Source organism: Leuresthes tenuis, unplaced genomic scaffold, assembly GCF_036924035.1.
Source record: "Leuresthes tenuis unplaced genomic scaffold, fLeuTen1.0.hap1 SCAF_19, whole genome shotgun sequence".
Lineage (NCBI taxonomy): Eukaryota > Metazoa > Chordata > Actinopteri > Atheriniformes > Atherinopsidae > Leuresthes > Leuresthes tenuis.
This window is the reverse complement of record NW_027325373.1, coordinates 13,907,483-13,925,866: the sequence shown is the minus strand read 5'-3', so window position 1 is coordinate 13,925,866 and position 18,384 is coordinate 13,907,483. Positions and strand designations below refer to the sequence as shown.

Sequence of the window (18,384 nt, the reverse complement as noted above, 5' to 3'; positions counted from 1 at the left end):
GGACATAAACTGTAATATATCAGTGAGATTCAGCAAAGCCAAATAGGCCAGAGTTTGGGAAAATTCCTTCCTTGTGACAATGTATCTCTGATTAATCTAAGTGGTCAGGCTTGCTTTACGCAATCAGTTTGAATTAGAACAGGTTTTTGTTCAGCTTGAAATCAAAGCAAACTGATCATAATTGATCACTATTAGAGGTCGACTCCAACCATAGACTATGAAAAAAAAAGTCTCCTATTGGACGTTACTCATTTGCTTTTGGACCAATGTTGGATATTGTACTATTGTGGGTTTTCTCAGCCAGAATTAATGCTCAAAATATGTATCTAAGTGAAAGGGTTCTATGGTTGTTCACTGGATATTGGCCACAGGACTGATCTGTCCCTCACAGTGGCTATGTCATTAATAATGCTTAACTTTATGCTCTAACACAATTTCAATTGGTGCTACATAAAACATTCCTTGTTAAGTTCTCCAGGAAATTTCTTATAAAGACCAAAGCCATCTTTTTGTAACAGGCTGTAAATAGGTTTATTTCTGCTATAAAGTTGATAATTTTACCATGGGTGTCTGTTCAGCTCACTTTTGAAGCCAGTCAAGGAGCTTCATTTTATGGTACTTTCACCCATCCTATTTATTTATTTTTTGGATCGAAGTAAGAGGAATGATGATTGTATCAGTATAGTAGAGAACACAGTAATTTTTGTGATTTGTTCGCATTAGCCTTGGATACATGTGTTCTTGGGAATCAACAACGCAGGTGAATTTGCTACCTGAGCAGCTGATCCAATTGCAATTAGCAATTCCTTTTTTAATCATATGTGTGACAAGTAATTAATTACAGTTTTTAAATAACTTGCACAGCACAGCAATAATGTGTTCAAGAGGGGATTTTTGGCTACATACCAATATCAAAGTGGGTTGCAAAAAAATAGCTGAATTAACAAGAAATAACTAGAAACTTCCTCACGTTGTTTCTAACTGCGAATCATACCCATTAAAAAACCATAATTAACACGATAGTACTTTTATACCCTTAGATAAACAGTGATGCATAGGGACATGAGATGACATTCCTTGTCTGCTATGCTCTTGTTCATATGCACCAATTTTCAAGGCATTACATGTGTAATTACAAATTACACATGTAATTACAAACATAAATTGATAAACAAATTAATAAGAGTAAAGTAAAAGTGAATATGCAGAACTGCTCTTGGAATGTGTTGTTTTGTTAGGATGTCAGCTCGATCACCAAGCCTTTGTTTCAGCATGTGCATTGAGTTTATATTAAAAAATTAACATCTTCTTCTTTATCGTTTGGTTGGCTGATGATAATATGTGGATGTGTTGTTTTGTCACAACGAAAACACAGCTGTGCTCTGAGTATATTAATTGAAAATATTTGTCTTTATAAATGTAACAAAAACCAATACTCAACAGCATACAAAGGTCTGAAATTGACAATTAGACAGTGACACTGTAAAGTAGCTGAACACACTTTATTTCCTCTGTTTAGGGGAAAAAAGAGCACAACGAGGCCACAGTACCAGTTAACTGTTGTATATATATTGGAATTGTGTTATCTGCTCACAGTCAAATGTCACATACTCTGAGTGAGTTAGGTGTTAATTTCAAGCCCTGCTGATCATATTTATTTAGACTCTGGTTTTCCATGTGTCTGCAGTCACACAGTTTGTAGCAGAAAAAAAACACAACATTTTTGCAGATGTGCGAACATGCTGCACTGCGGCGATATTGGAATGTCTCTAAATTCTATGGACTTCTGTTCTGCAACAGTGCATCAGCTGTTTTTTTGTTCTATTCAAACCTAAAACTTAATAAACAAGAATAACATCTGCCGTGCAGATATTTTTTTTTTTTGCTGAATCCTCACTTGAAAATATATTAACCAGGGCATGGAGTAATGGTTGATTTTATGTGAACACAAAATGCCACTTATAAATTAAGGCCATAAAGAATAATAAATAAATAGATAAATGAAAATATTAAAATAAAATTTCTGAATGTAAAAATTTTTTTTTTAAAAAGCATTGGCTTTTATGAGTTTAACATTATTTGGTGCAGATGATTTGGGGTGGAACATAGACGAAAGACAATTATCGTTAACTCTATGTATTTAAAGTAATATTCTAAGGTGAATATGACAGCAAAGCCAGTAAAGACTGATGTAAGCCAAAGCTTAACATGTGTTACCAGAAATAATAATTAGTGACTGTTGTTGGCTGTTTCTTCTGAGGATACTCCAGCTAAACAGTGAGCTTTTGCACAGCAGATTAACATGAATGCAGCATCCTGGAAACAACATGGAGATGTGCACACAATCAACAGAGATCCATAAAGACTAGGTTTAGCTAATTCTCCTCTATATGTAAGTAACTATTAGCACAGTCTACTGCAGTGCACAAATGCCTTCATCCTGGAGCACATAAACTCATTAAACCAGTTTTAGGCGAAACATGCATGAAGAAAATGTCCCATTTCCTTTATTTCTGTCTGAAGTAATAACAGATATTTACTGATAAAGAATGTTTTTGTTCCTGCATTCCTCTGTAATGCACTATTTGCTAGTATGACTGAATAATATTGCTGGATTATGTTTTTTATAGTGTTGAAGTTGTACTGAGATTCTTCATCATGTTCAAATTCCCACACAGCTGTTGCCTTGCACCTGCGCTTGTACACCTGCACAGGAATTACCAGTGCATTTTTTCTCTATTCCACCAAAGCTCCACAACCCTGTCTTCAGTCAGGGCGCACCTTTCCAGCTTTTTGTTGTTGTGAGCGACAAGTGGATTAAGCAGCTTTGACAGATGAGACTTCAGGTAGCAGGAAGTCAAGCATGACAAAATTAAGCAGACCTGACAGTGGCTGCTGCTGAGTCAGTTTCTCGGGAAAGCAACGTAAAGGGTGTTGAGAGGAGAGAGCTTCCATGCAGCAGACGCGTAGACATACATCACTGCAAAGCTGAATGGACTGCATGTCCACTTATCAAAACTGATGGACCAAGAGCATATGTGAAGTCAGGCTTTGAGCTTAGTCAAGGGAATAGATTGGTGAGATTAATTAGTAGCATACAAGACAACTTTTTTCTTACCGATTAAGTATTACTTCCTCTTAGTGCTGATAATGAGTTCTCTAAAACACATAAGTCTCTCGATTTTCCTTCTGAAGAGGATAAGATGAGAGAATAATACGTTATGCATGCCATGGGAAACAAACATCAGTGTGTATGCAAAGGATATAAATTGTATTGTGTATAATAGTGATGGCTGCACACTTAGGGCAGTGCACCAGAAGCATGCAAGGGTACACATCTTAAGCTTTGATACCCATTATGATGGCCCACATTACATAAGTACTCACTTTTGAACATGATGTGCTGTCTGTGTGTAATAATGCAGCAGTCAACGATCTCACGTGGACTCTATAATCTCCAGGTGCAGTTTAGGAAAATCGATGATCAACTAAATCAATGATCGCCAAAATCAAAGGCACCTACTGAGTTGTCCATTATCTCATTGTTTTCAAAACTCTTTTATGAGCACAATTTGCAACATCACAACAAATCTGTAGCCATTTGTAAACCAGCTGGAAGCTTAAACAAATGTGATGTGAACATCTGAGAACCCCACTGCACATTGAGTGAGACCGTTTTGCAGGTTAAGTAGAAGACATGCATTGTCCATCATTGTTTCCAGGATGCAAAGGGTTGCAAGTTTCTGGGCTCCAGGATCTTTACTCGAATGAACACAATCCAGTCAACAAAAGTAAACTAAAAATCACTTTTTGTGTGTGCTTCTGAGGGTGTGTGTGCGTGCGCATGCGTGTCTGAATTGGCTCTATATAAATACAGCTCAACTGGTCAGGCGCCAGAGTAATTTGGAAAGGGGATGTGGAAAAGTGATTAATAGTTGGGGAATATCATCAGAGGATGGTATTGCAGCAGCTCTCACTAATTTCCAACCATATTAGCTCTCATTTAATTTAGAAGCAGCGGAGAAACCATTTGTAGAAAAGAGGTCATGTTCTCTCCAAAGAAACCTGTTTCTAAAATGTTTCACTATACTCTATTTTGCTACTTCCATGTTCATAGAAGTGGTGTAATAGTTTTTTAAGATACAAAGACGTATATATACATTAGTGCAGTACTCAGTAGAATATATTTGAAATCACCAACTTCATACTTTAGTAACATCAATACATTTAAATAAATCTAACATTTGATTATATTTCATTGATCATGTTGGTATTTACTAATACTCAAATACCTTTCTGCATGCTTGTCAAATATTTTATGATAAAAATTAATCTTGGGCAAGACTACATTCTTTTATGTTTTGACTACAGATGAAGACTGCATTAATTCCAGCTCTCCAGTCACGTTGGCAGCAGACAGACAATGATCATAATGTGCAGAGGAGGCAGAGTCCATCAGAAAGCTTGGATCTATAAAAAACAGAGAACAAGGGCTGTTCTCCTCCACTATTGATTGAGACCTGCTTTGGAGTGCAAACTTGCAATCAGCACAAACACATGTGTCAATACAACAGAAATATTGCAGACACTTCCTGTCTCCAAGTAAGCAAGTTTAAAGTCAAGTCTGGTTAAAAAAATAAATAAAAAAATTATGATGCGCAGGAAACTTTGATCTTTTGGGGAATTCATTACTTTGTTAATTCAGTCGCAATTTGCTCAAGTGAAGCCAGATTGTTCTTCACACTTACAACACATGCATCAAATGCTTAAAATTACATTTACAACTTCAATAATAATGATAATAATAATAACAGTAAGAGAGAAATAGAGAGAAGACTTTTTTCTCTTTCATCCTCCAAGTATCAAAGAAAGAGATTTTTTTTACTATGACAAAGCGTGCCAGGAATTAATACAAATGTATGCAGATAACTTATTGCAAACCCACTAGTGCAATCGTTAAAACAGCTGAATATTATATATTTGTGGTACTACATGGGAATATGCCTGTTTTCCTTCATCAAATAGTTTTAAAGTAACGATGATTACAAGACTGAGGCAAGCACCAGGTATAGAAATGAGCAATTGTGTAATATCTAGGAGGCCCATCGGGCTCATTATCAGTTCACAGTTCAAAAGCCAGCATCTGGGATTATAATTGTCTCCAAGATGTTGAGCAGCTTTATTCCTGTATTAAGTCAAACTGGGAAAATATTTTACAATATCTCTCTGTTTAAACATTTGTTTTCTCAATATTATTTTCAATTTTTCGATTTTTTTTTTCCATTTCAGAAAGTTCTCATTTGCAAAAATAGCCCGTATGTGCAAATATGCACAGTATATCTTCCAACTTTGGACAATAAATGTCAAGACGGTGTTGTGCTGTTTTGTTTATTGTATTTGAAAATTCTAAATTTGCAAATCCACCAGATTTTTAATTACCAGGCAAGTAACAAAAGCAAAAACAGCACAAGGAAAGCAAAATACGGCTCAGCCACTTCATTTGTCTTGCACAATGGAGGCTGAGCTGTCTTGTTTAACAATAGACCTAAAACAATTAATTTGATCCTCAAGAGAAGGGAGGCTCTAATTCAAGAATAGATGCATATTGTGAAGATGTCAGACACAGGTTGGATGGTGTCTCCTCTCTTTGACAAAATGTCCCAAATGAGTTTAATTAGAATAGAATATACCATTTAACTGCACAATGTATATTTGTGAGCACTGGCCTCTAAATAAATTGAGAGAAACACGCTTAAAAAATCCAAGTAAAGTCAAGAATTGATAGTCCCCAAATATATATTTTTTTTAATTGCTCAAGATGAAATGTAAGCCAAGAATAATATTTTGCAAGCTTTATTTGATTAACTTCGTCATTATCAGACTACTAATGAGGCGGCAGAACAGTATGTGAACATCAGGACAGCCAGCAGGGTATATCATAATCAGTCTTTGATGACATCAGACATCTGTGTGGCTCTAATACAAAGCTTCTTCATTATAAATGCAATGGCTTTTTTTTTTCTTCAAAGAGAAATACAAACAATTGTTTTGATTGTTGTTGGACTCCTACAGGTTAAACATGCTGTGCAAGCCGCAAACGATTTACTACAGAAAACACATTATAGGCCATTATGGAAATTATATGAAATTCATCACTTAGGAACAATTATAAAAAGTAATCAATAAAAGATTGAAGATTGATTAAAAAGAGTTATAAATACAGCATGTGCTTTGAACAACAGGAGGCTGTCTTCCAAATTATGTGTCTTCTATGCAGAATACATTCAACTGCTTTCCACTTAATTGACTCATGATTGACTATGTGCGCATTGCAACAAGACCTCAATCAAAACAATTTTATGCTTTGTTTGTTCATAGCTTTTAATACAACCCATATCCCTGCCTTGTAAAGTTTTGCCCCTGCAAGCAGCAGGAGGGAAATACAACTAACAACTCAGTCAAAAATTTGATATACGATCAGGCAGATCATTTGGCTCAGGTACTAAATAAAACAATTACTCAGTCCTGCAGATAAATATTTAGATAAAACACCGGTGGAAGGAAACTTTGAACATCGCTATTATTCATCTATTTGATATTCGGTTCTGATACCATTCCTCTAAATAGCAGATCATATATCAAATGAACCCACCGGTGCTGTGCATACCTGTCCGTTACTGAAAGTGGAGCAGTTCACACTCATGCTGTGTTAAAGGTCATAAGTGTGTTACAAAGTACGACTGTTAGATATGTGTCTATGTCTCAAATAGTTTCAGAAAAGCACCAGTTGGGTAATTCACTCTTGACATCGACACATTCAGTTTGCAGTTGTCACCAGGTAAACGGAACACAATGCATGTGTGAAAGGTGTTTAAATCTAATGAAAATACAAACGAAACTAAGACAGGTGATGTGAAATCAACCATAGCAGTCTAATGTGCCTGTATAAAAGTAAGATATGCTCACTCATGTTAGTAAATCAATGCGGCCTGAGGTTGCTTTTTATTGAGATAGTACAGTGTGGGCGATGAGGAGGATTTCTTTTTTTTTTTTTATCTCCATGACTTTCCATATAAAAAAATAAATAAAAAAAAATAAAAATAAGAATATCATGATCCATGAGTGCGATGAGTTTCAGTTGTAATTCAGTTCTTAAGTAGAATACAGTCTGTATGTTGGCAGTTGGAGTAAGTCTGCACACACCCATCCATATATTAAGAAGGATTAGGTATGTACGGTTGGTAGTACTGACTGATGATGTTTATATAAATAACAGGTTTTGCCCTGCTGTGAACAATATACTTTTCTGATAGAAAAAAATGAAGACATATGGTTGTTGTCTTCATGTGACTGAACTTCAAGCTTCAAGCTAGGACTCCAGTTGGAGTGGGTCATTGAGGAATGAAAATATGATAGTCAATGGAGTGTTGTAATGGAAAGAAAATGCCAATTTTACGACTGAGTGTCTTCCACAGGAATGTGTGTTTATGCAGGAAGAACTGTGATGAGGAATTAACTTTGTGATGTGTGTGTGTGTGTGTGTGTCTGTGTGCATTTGAGTACGTGTATGCTATCATGATCATATGAGAGTGCGTGTGACTGTGCAGCTGACTGTGTAGACTGTATTCATTCATGCGTGATGTGTGTAAGTAAGTGTGGATTCCCACTGGGGGTGTGTGCTTACTGCATCCGTCACAAGGTCACCTATTCATACAGTTACTCAGGGCAGATTTACACCACCAATCAATATGCATATTTCCTGATGATGCTGCAGTGCTGTATGTGGTGGTAGTGCGCCAGCCACAGCCAAACGATCCTATCTCTCATTTCACAATCCAGTTATGTGAGTCTCATGTCAGGTGTGAAATCTAACATACAATATGACCCAGATATCTGTAAATGGCAAAAGCAAAGTTTGGAGTAGTTTACACCTAATTTGCATTTGACAGATTCAAGCATTGCTTTACCGACAACCCAAAAGCTGCTACCGTTATAATTAGAAAGTTGATTATTTTATTACTATCACTAAAAGCTTTATAAATACAAAAATGTAAATATAAATATAAACGTTATAAAGAGAAATTTGCTGTCATATATAGAATTTGGCTGCCCCGTTCACCCAGGGTGACTTGCAGGAACCCTGTAAGTGTAGATCCAATGAACTAGGCAAAAAAAAAAATGTCCTCAGAGAGCCTCCACTGACAGGGTTGGAGAATTACTAAGGAGCAAGTCTCTTCATTTCTGTGTAGCCATAAATAGCAAGTCATTAAGAAAATTGCAGATGATGGGCAGATTAGGAAGGCTCAGCAGAGGAGATGTGTAATGAAGACAGTTGAACCTTACAGTATTCCTCCAAGTACCATCCATCTTATTGCCTTCATCCCTTGTTTTCCTTATCTCACACAGCCTCAAACCAGCTTTTAATTCTCCTTGGTCTTTCAAGTATAAATGCAACTTAGACACATATTATAATGTGGTTTGGTTTCAAAGAGTATTCTCCTCTAAGAATAGTTTGAAAAACAGAAGTGAGAACACACTACTCCCAAGACTATTTCAAGGAATTATAGAAATAATGGGTTCTCCGTTTGCTGTTATAACTTTAATGAACTTAGCAAAAAGGTTTTTTTTTTTATTGCACAGTGAAACAGTCATTTCACATTTAAGGGTAATATCTAATGTTTATACTTGTATATATACTCTTATATTACCCTCCATCTGATTCTTTGTGTCACGAGCTGACCTTTAATTTTAAATGCAAGAGTTTACCTCTCTGTGTTTAATAACTCCTAAATCCTAAATAGAGTTTTAATTGGTGCTTTCTGAAGGTAGGTGTATTAGAAAGGTCAGCTCGAGAGCTGAAGTGAAAGCCCTATGTGCTGAAACACAAACATTGTGGCATTGATTGTAGAATAAATAGGGTGCACGGTATGTTGTTTGTCGGGTACCTCATTAGAGCAGGTCAACTTGGTCAATTCCAGTCAAAATAAAAGGAGAGAGATCCTGGGCTAATTTCCCAGTATTTAGATTGAGCTAAAAACTGTTTGGCTGCCTTACATAGGCAATATGGATTTACTGGCAAAGACAAGCTCATATGGGATTCATTTTTATATGAAAATAATGAAGAAATATAATTGACTCTTTCTGACACACGCACACACAACAAATTCCCACACATACTCCTACAGCAGCTGTAAAATATCTATGTCCCCAGAATGAATATTGTATTTTTTTTTAAAGAATGGAGTTTGCATAAACAGGCAAACTTAGGTTTCTAACATTTGGGGCTTGGGGAATTGCATGTGTGCACATTTGGTTGCCAACAGAAAATACAGAAACACAAGAAACTTAGGATCTCATGTGCATCATCTCTTATTTACTTGGGTAGGTGATTTTTTATTTTTTATTTCTATGGCAGATGACAATTAAAGGAAATGTTCCAGAACCATGATTTTTGACTGTGCTGTGTGATATATTCTAGGCCTGGTGGGATTCCACTGTTGTGTTCTGCTTAATAATCCAAATCCTCTAAATCCCCCTTGGCCCACTTCAGTCCTTTGATTGCTCCTTTTATTTTTATAACATTAAACTCCATTTTTATAATCTGGTGCGCTGAACTCTTATTAAGTATGCGGGAGAGAAGGAAACCACAAGCACTGCACACAGTTCTCCTAAGGTCATTCAGATTACAAGGGTCAGTTTAATCCGTAAAGCTGGGTATGTCTGCTCTTAAATCGGAAAAGCAGTTCTTGGAGGAAAATAACTTTGTGGTAAACAGGTTGTGGCAGGGAGCATTCATGTTAATATATATTATTTGCATGTAACTAGTGTGCATAAGATTGCTCTTGCAATCACAGCACTTGCCACTTGTAGGAAATTCATGAGTGACAAAGGACAGCTAATGACTTTGCTCAGTCAACATGGATCATGCCATATAACCTTCTGAAGACTGTAATTCATGCAGTGATGAGCCAAACAAAAGAGCTCTTTCAACAGCTATCAAGATAGAAGAGTGTGACTGACAGCACTTGCTCTGTGATCAGTCTGCATATGCTCTTCTTGCAAGACCGTTAAGTTAATTTCAAGGTCTTACAGTAAGTTGATGCTTAGAAATTGTTGATCAGGTAGATCGTTGATTGTTTCAAAAGACATGAATTCAACAAAGTGCAAGCTGAACTTCCACGTGTACTAGATCAAACTTAAGTTTGAGCAATCAGAATGAGCTGGTTTATAGATTAAAATTTCAAATTAAAAAAACACATCAACAAACAAATGATTAAAAACAACGAAAGATTTTTGTTCTGATCATCAGTTATGTTAAGAAGTTTCAGTGTAGTTTTATTTTTGATGAAACACGTAATGTTTATGCATAACCAAGGTTTTATTATTTATGTATGAAACACAAATATATGCAGGTTCAAATAGCACTTTATAAGCCAATCATTGCAGTTTTTAAAATATGTTGTTTGTGTGTGTAAATGATCCCATTGTAGTTAAGTGGGAATACTTTATGTTTTCAACTGTCAAAACTAATTTTAGCTACATCTGCGTTCGCCTTTGCAATGCTTATCCATTTTCCAGAAAAAAATAAAAGAAATAAAAGATGGTAACGAGCTTTTAAGATTGTTGCTGTTCACTTTTAATATTCACAGTGAAAAAAAAATAGATGATATATTTCATCTTATATTTGCCCTTTATGCATCCCCTGAGTGCATCCACTCTCTGAAATGAGCTGTTAAAACTCACTCCTTCGTCCACTCCTACGGGCTTAGCAGAAGCTTTGCCTCCTCTTAACTTTCTGAAATAAAACTATAAACCAGCTGGATAACATCTTTCTGTTTCTTAGTCAGAAATTGCAATTTATTGAATCTATGTATATATGCATATAATCTGCAATCTGAAATTACTGTGAAATTTCATGTTAAATCACAAGCTATAAATTTTGTTTTCGACACATGCATCTGCTTATAGTTGATTTACCAGAAAGACTGCTGGAAATAGTCCGAAGCCTTGATTTTTGACACTTCTCATGACATTTATAATAAACATCTGCCATATATCTAACTCCACATACATTCATACATTTCCGTAAATTTAAGAAAACTACCTTTTCAATGAAGAGATGTATTTGTGCAATATAAATTCTTGTTATGAATAGATAACATAATGAAATGAAATAAAAATCAGTTGACAAACTTTCGGAAAGTGTCGCAGAGAGAGGTGTGGCTGAAATCTAAAGAGATCCTAAATCGATTGTGATTAATATCACAAACACAATCAGCAGGTAACACAGGTAAACTATTTTGGTAGACAACATGGACACAAACTCACAGCCAAGAGTTCAAAAGTCTGCAGGGTTGTTTTCAGATGTTGGAATCATTACTTTAGCTATGTCTTGGTCAAACAAATAATACGGCTGTCCTAATATTCTCAATGCTTACTTATCAGGGCTCAATGTATGTCCATTCTATCTGCCAGTGATCTAGTATCTCCCATGATTTTCGTAGAAAAAACTGATGAAACTTCCTCCTCATTACTCTCCTTTGTTCTTGCTCTGCATCCTTGGCGTCTTCTCTTCAGTTCATCTGCATTTTGGGTCTTATTCCAGGCATTTGGAGGCTCAGTCAGTTACTCTCAGATGCAAATACTTTCCGGTTGGCATGATTACACGTCATAAAAGATGTAAAAAAAATGATAACAAATTTAACAGCAGAAATCATTCCAGCAGCACAGCATCCAAACCAGCCAAGGAACGTGTCAGAAAATCTCATAAAAGAAAGAAATCTCATAATCTTAACAACTAGTGTTGCCATAGTGGAACATCTGGATTTTAGAATCCTTCTTTGATGTAGAAAAGAGCTGTTCTACAAAACAAAAATAGATAAACTGATCAGCCACCTATCTGTTTTTGATAGATGTAACACGTGAATAGGAATCTGTGAGAACAATAGTAACATTATTCAACAATACAACAACAATTACAACATGAACTGTGTATAGTTTTTGCAAAAAAATTCTATAGTAGGGAAAAACATCTCTGACACTCAGAGACACACTCAGACTTATTTTAATATTTTCTTTCATTAAAGTTTATGGATTATAAGTTCTTCTATCAATCAGTAAATCCTGAAACATATTGATTGACAGCTCTTCAGCCTCAGATTAGTTCAGTTCACTGCACTGTATTCAGACGGTCCTTAACACTAAAAGTAATTAAGAAATGCATGCAACTATTTTATCACAGCTCTGTCATCAGCAGGAAGATAATTCAAATGTTGTGGAAAGATTTACTGAAGAGCATATTGATTGGATAGAATGATTATATAGTTCTCCTGGAAAGTCTGGCCCTATCTGTCACTTGCACCACCTCAACTCCTCCTGCCACCCTCCCCCAGTTTGCCTGATGCCAAGGGCAAGATATACATCTGTCTAATTTCTTGCTTGTCAGCCTACCATCTGGTACAGTATCAGCATTAAAGACAGGAAAAAAATGCCATCTCGCTACAGTCTCTTCCCCTCTTTCTCTACTCCTTTAAACTCAAAGACAAACTGCTAAAAGTCTTATGTAGTGAACATCCACATTTTTCTTTTTCTTTGAATCTGTTCCAGTTGTGTTTTTGCCATGCTCAGTGTAACTCTAGATGAGGAGAAATTTCTCAACGCCACAATTCAGCCAACAGCACTCTTTATTGGTTAAAAGTTTAAAATCTACATGGGAATTTTTTATGTTTTCATGAATGTGAACAGTAACTTTTAATGTGAATGTGATGCGAATTTCCTGTTCAAAGCTTAGAAATATGTTTAGACCACTCTGGTTCTAATTGGGTAATATAATTTTGATTTATAATTCAAAGAGTGCCTTTTTAACCTTTTTATCTTTCCCCACCATTTCTGTAATTTTGCCTTTTTATCTAAAGTGGTTATAATGATTGTCTTCATCACCTACATGTGAAAGGGCTCATAGTTACAAAGCCGCACTAGGTGATTCTCAGCCTTTACAGATGAGGAATGTAAATGGTCTTTCTCAGTTCATGGTTTTGTTTTTCCATTTTGCTTTTGTAATATTTTTTTCACTTTGATTAGTCTTTTCAGTGTAATTTTCAGACCCAGCAAGGAGCTGGGTTTTTTTGTGAATAAGCTTTGGTAAAATCACCATGTACAGTACTACATGCTTTCCATCAAATGGCAGACAAATAAAGTTTTGTCTGGAGAGCATAGTGTAGAACTGTTTGCAATTGTTAGCTAACATTTCAACGTTAAGGTTTTTAAAAAAAAAAAAGTATTCTGTTTTATTTCAACAAAACAATCTACTATGGAAGACTTCCATAACACCACCACTTCCCACATTGAAGTTGTCTCAAATAAAAAATAAAATAAAAAATAAAAAACAATTGAAAATCAATTTTAGAGGGTTTGAAATTCATTTCTTTTGTCTCCTTTGTGGAGTTCTCTCTCATTTGGCATCTTCTTTTCACCTGTAAGTTACAATCAGTAATGAATGAACGAGTCTCGCTCCTTCCTTTGTTTTCTAGTGCACCTCCTCAACATTTCAAATATGAAGAGTGTACATTTTAAGGCAGCTTTCTCACACTATAATTGCACCATTATTTTCACATTGTTTGGTGTAGGAAAGCAGAACCACAGTAATGTTCTCTGTGCTATTCTTCAGAAGAAAATTAGCACATTGTTGAGATGAAAAAAAATAATAAACAAAAATGCCCACTGATATTTCTCAAACAATATGCCTCTCAAGAGTGACACCAACAGAATCCCGTTCTTGTAAAACCTGAACATGTCACCAGCTGCTCCCTCAAAAATGCCTTGTGTGAAAGTGTTATTTGAAAATGCAATTAAAATTTCTGTTGAGAATTGAGTCGGTATGCTATTAACGTAAGAGCTGGAGTAACAGAAAAAAAAGAATAGAAAAAGAAATATGTCTAACTGTTATATTATGTGCTGACCATGTAATAAACAGCAGACATTGTTAATGGTCGGGTAGTCATGTGAGTCCTGCTTTTACATGTTCTAAAAGCATAAGAAAAATACCTACCATAAGAATGGAAGGGTGTTGAGAGAAATACACATACCCTGATGGCTAAAACACAGGAATATATCATGAGGACGTGCTGCCTACTCCTTGCTTGTAATATACCAGCAGACATTTCCACCCACACACCCACAGAATCACACTTGTTTCTGTAATGTGGCTTTCATTTGAGTCCTAATTCTCTTGCAGGTAACAGAGACACGGACGGGGCCACTGGGATGCAGTAGCTATGACAATCTGGACTCAGTTAGCTCGATCCTCCTGCAGAGCCCTGAGAGCAAGCTTCATCTGCAAGGTAAACACATCAACTACATCCGCATGCTTCACCTAAATGTTGGACATCACAGGGCAGCAGCCAGTTATAAATAAAGGAGATCCTTGGTCACACACAAACTTGGGGGAACGGTTTGTGGCTTCTGAAGAACTGAATGTCAGAGCATTTTTTAATTGGTGCTGGGATTGGAATAGATTTGCTCCTCGGTCTTCTCTGGGGATTGCAATATGATTTTCTGGTTATAGATGTCTGCTCATGTTCTAATGTGATTGTGCTCTTAAGTCTGTCCTAAAGCTTTGATCAAAGACAGGCTTCAATTCAAAACAGTTACCGTAATTTAGCTATGCAAACTAATCAGTTGAGAGAGCAGATACTCATTTTCTCTGTGCAGGTGCAATGCATGTAATACCTGTCAAAGCATTGCTTGCCCTATCAATAGTTGAGCCAGATTGTGATTTATAGAAAAATACCCAATATGCATACGGGTCACTGTCATTAGGGTGTCAGTGTTCGAAAAATGAATGTATTTGCATTTCGCTCACAGATAATATCATTGGTGCATGCATATATCAGCTTTTATTCATTACCAGTTAGGTTCTTTTATGCAAAAACAGTCCTGTCTTAAACACTGACACAAGTAGCCTGATAATTGGTCTAAGAGAAGAAATCACATGCAGTGACAGACACTCTGGGGAAAACAAATGATGAAAGACTTTGTGACTGTGGTCAAGCGTTTGATAATAGAGATTGGTTCTTTGATTTAGCAGAGTTAAAGTAAGTTATTAAAACCGTTTGAGAATCACAAAGACATTTTTTTTTCCCAATCCACACACCTCATGGTTCTTCTCTGAAGGGATCATTACTCGTCCTCTAAAATCAGAGAACTAAGTGGTTTGTCAAAGAAACACTTTTAAGTCCTCAGCAGTCACTTACTCAAAGCGCTCTATAGGTTTTGCATCAAATGTATTATCCTTGTGCTTTGAAGACTATTTGCCACCCAACTGACAGATGACAGCCTTGGGAAGGATTCTTTTTTGCCTCAATAATAACCCCCCCAAAAAAAGAGAAGAGCTCTTTAATTTGAATTCTCGTTCAGGCTTTTGCTTTAAGCCAAATTATATTGCTCTTTGTGGTGTGTTGGTGAATGGCAAGTTTGCCAGAAAATGTCTTCTTTTAAGAGCAATTATCATTTCTTTCCATCAATTAGAGAGACAGCCAGTGGTATTACTTGCTTTACAATCATAGTGCTCCTCAAAGCGACGACACTTCACACCGCCTGTGAATAGATATGCAGTTACTGAAGAGCTTTTAAGGTGTACGCGGCTGAGATATATTTATAATGAGGTTCGGTCATTTTATTCACCCTAAAGATCTCTTTCTGTCATTAACATCCATAGAAGTCTAACAGTTTTTTTTTTTCATCTTATTCTGAGCTACATATTCCCCTCAGGTCAAACTAACTGTATATATTTGTCAAGAATGTGACCTAGGTTAAACTTTTAACTTGCACCAGTCATATGCTTTAGTTTGACTTTTCCTGTTATTCCCATGCAATTCAATGAGCCTCTGAATCGAGTTATTGTTCCAAATCTTGTGGGAAGAGCATTAAAAGGCTGTTGGTGGTTGTTCGTATCCAAGGGGTTTTCTTCTTTTGAAAAATATGTAGGCCTTCACATAATAAGATTCGGGAAGCTATGTTTCTATGACATCTTTTTGTCTGTGTCAACAAATACAGACGTATGAAAAATATATGGTCTTTACTTTGAAATGTTAATCAATGATTCCTTGATTTAACAATATTTCAGAATTCAAAACGACATCCAGTTGAAAGTCATCAAAGATTGTTGCGTGTATTTATAGTGTTTGCACATGTTTAAAGTCTATGGAGAACAATAAGATACATATTTGTCAAAACACAAAAAATAATCAACTACTGATCCATACAGAATACTCAAAAATAATCGCAAAGTATAAAATTAGGTTTCAAAAGAATAACATTAGCTTTTAGCTTTGCCATAAGAGGCTGGATGTGTGTCAATTTAACGTGCCGAGATTTATTTGAACTCAACCAGAGAGAGATAGTGTAGCACATATTTTCATCACTCTACCGCTAACGATTGAGTTACCCACAGTGAAATACAAGATCAGGTTAATTCATTTTTCAAGAACCTGCCCAAGTAGCAAAATACAGGTTAGTTACATAGTTTATTTGGACATGCAAGGTTTTCCGAGCTAGTTTCCTGATAGTCTTGCAATAAATTGCCTTTGCAATGTGGAAAATATTGGTTTTCCGCTATAAATTGTATTTCAACCGGTGTACCACTTAAGGCGCTAGAATGAAAACTTGCAAAATTCAGCTGTACAGCATTTTCACATGCATTAGAAAGTGATGCTAAAACAGTACACCATGTGTCTATTGATCATGACTAAGCAGCATCATGTGACAATTTTGAAAAAAAAAGAACTGGCCACTTACTTCTATTAATGTTCTTCACCGTTCTTTTAAAGTTGTTTGTAGGAATGATGGAAAGAGCCATGGTGCTCCAGCAAGATTTACATAAGCCTGGACAGTACATAAGGTTCGGTGGGATATGGCTTTAATGCTATAATGTGATAGTTCCACAGTTTTCTGACAACAAGTCGTATCACCATATCACTTCATATCAGCGTGCCAAGTGCACAGTGGTTGTGTAAAATATAGAAGCAGTGAATGGATTTTTTCCAAAATTCTTCCATGTTTAACATGTTAAACAGTCAGTGTTGTCTGCCTACTATTTTAATTTTGCCACATGAATTCTCATCAAGCTAACAAACACAAAACATTGTTTATCAAAACTCTTTAATTAATTTGTTTAAAATGAAAAGGAAATTCAGTAATGTAATAAAATATTGTTTAAGTCGAGATGTTCATAGTCACTGTGGCTATTGTGGGAGTAAACTGTATTCGAGTAGCATCAATTTTGGCTGTCCAAATTATGTTTGATAGGTGCTGCTGGGTGGCTACTAGTCAGCCGCTGTGTAGTCTGATGCCGTTTTGTTTTTCAGGAGGTTATTTAATTAGAAAAATGTGCTTGTGTGTTGTTCTAGGACAAATAACGCATTTTTCTGTTATGATGGGGGACTTGTTGGAAAATCCTTGTGGATAACACTCTCGGTTTTGGAGGGCACATAAAAGATAAACAAGTGGAACACACTCAGCAGCAGCAGCAGCACACAACATCCATCATTGATACTTAGAAATGCATTGCTTATTTGTAGAAGTTATAAAATGCCTTTACCCATTATAACGTATCCTAAATTGAGAGGTTTTGCCAAGAAATGCAGGCTTATTTTAATATTTTATTTATTTGTGTGTATCTATGATGTGGGACTTGCAATTTAGAGGATCACAACAACAATGCATGACAATAGCATCACACCACAATTAAGCAAACCATTCAGCAGAGACACCAGAGGTGTGTTGTTACACACTACACACTGAATTCCTGGAAGCAATGGATCCCATGTTGCAATTGCTATGACTCCTGCTGTACCTTCACTTAAACTGATGAAGTATTTAAAAAAATTGGTTTTAGATAAATGAAAGTCATTTTTGTTTATTTAAAAGATACATATTCACTAGGGGGCAGGGCAGTACAAAGCACCATCTCAGCAGCATGTGTTTAGATATTGTGACTTGATCCAGGTGTACTTAGAGAAATTGGATATGGAGAAAATTGGAACAACTTGTGTAACCCATCTTGGTCCCAGTTTGATCAGCATTTATTCACACAAAGCACAGTTAGATTCTCTAACAGATTTATTGCATCCCTTGGCTGCTCTTTACAGTCAGTGCACAAAAATAACGGCTTTGACAGCATTGTCCTCTTTGACAATACACCATAAATGGACTTCACAGACTATCCCCTGAGAGAGATGGCATTGGCTGGGGCCTGTGCTACTCTAATAAGCCCTAGCAGCTCTTAGCACTTCTAATGAACAACCACCATGTGTCTCATTTACAAATGCCTAATGACCTTTTACCAGACAATTAGATAAAATGCTATCTTTTGGCATTTAAACTGTT

General features: G+C 36.1%; 1 protein-coding gene across 1 annotated transcript in view; it reads left to right on the top strand.

Annotated features, from left to right (window-relative positions):
* brinp1 (bone morphogenetic protein/retinoic acid inducible neural-specific 1) overlaps positions 1–18,384 on the top strand; it is a 101,384-nt gene that overhangs the window by 60,138 nt on the left and 22,862 nt on the right. The window contains exon 5 of the mRNA XM_072372309.1: positions 14,234–14,339. Coding sequence (XP_072228410.1) covers positions 14,234–14,339 — 106 coding nt within the window. The remainder of the gene's footprint in view (positions 1–14,233; positions 14,340–18,384) is intronic.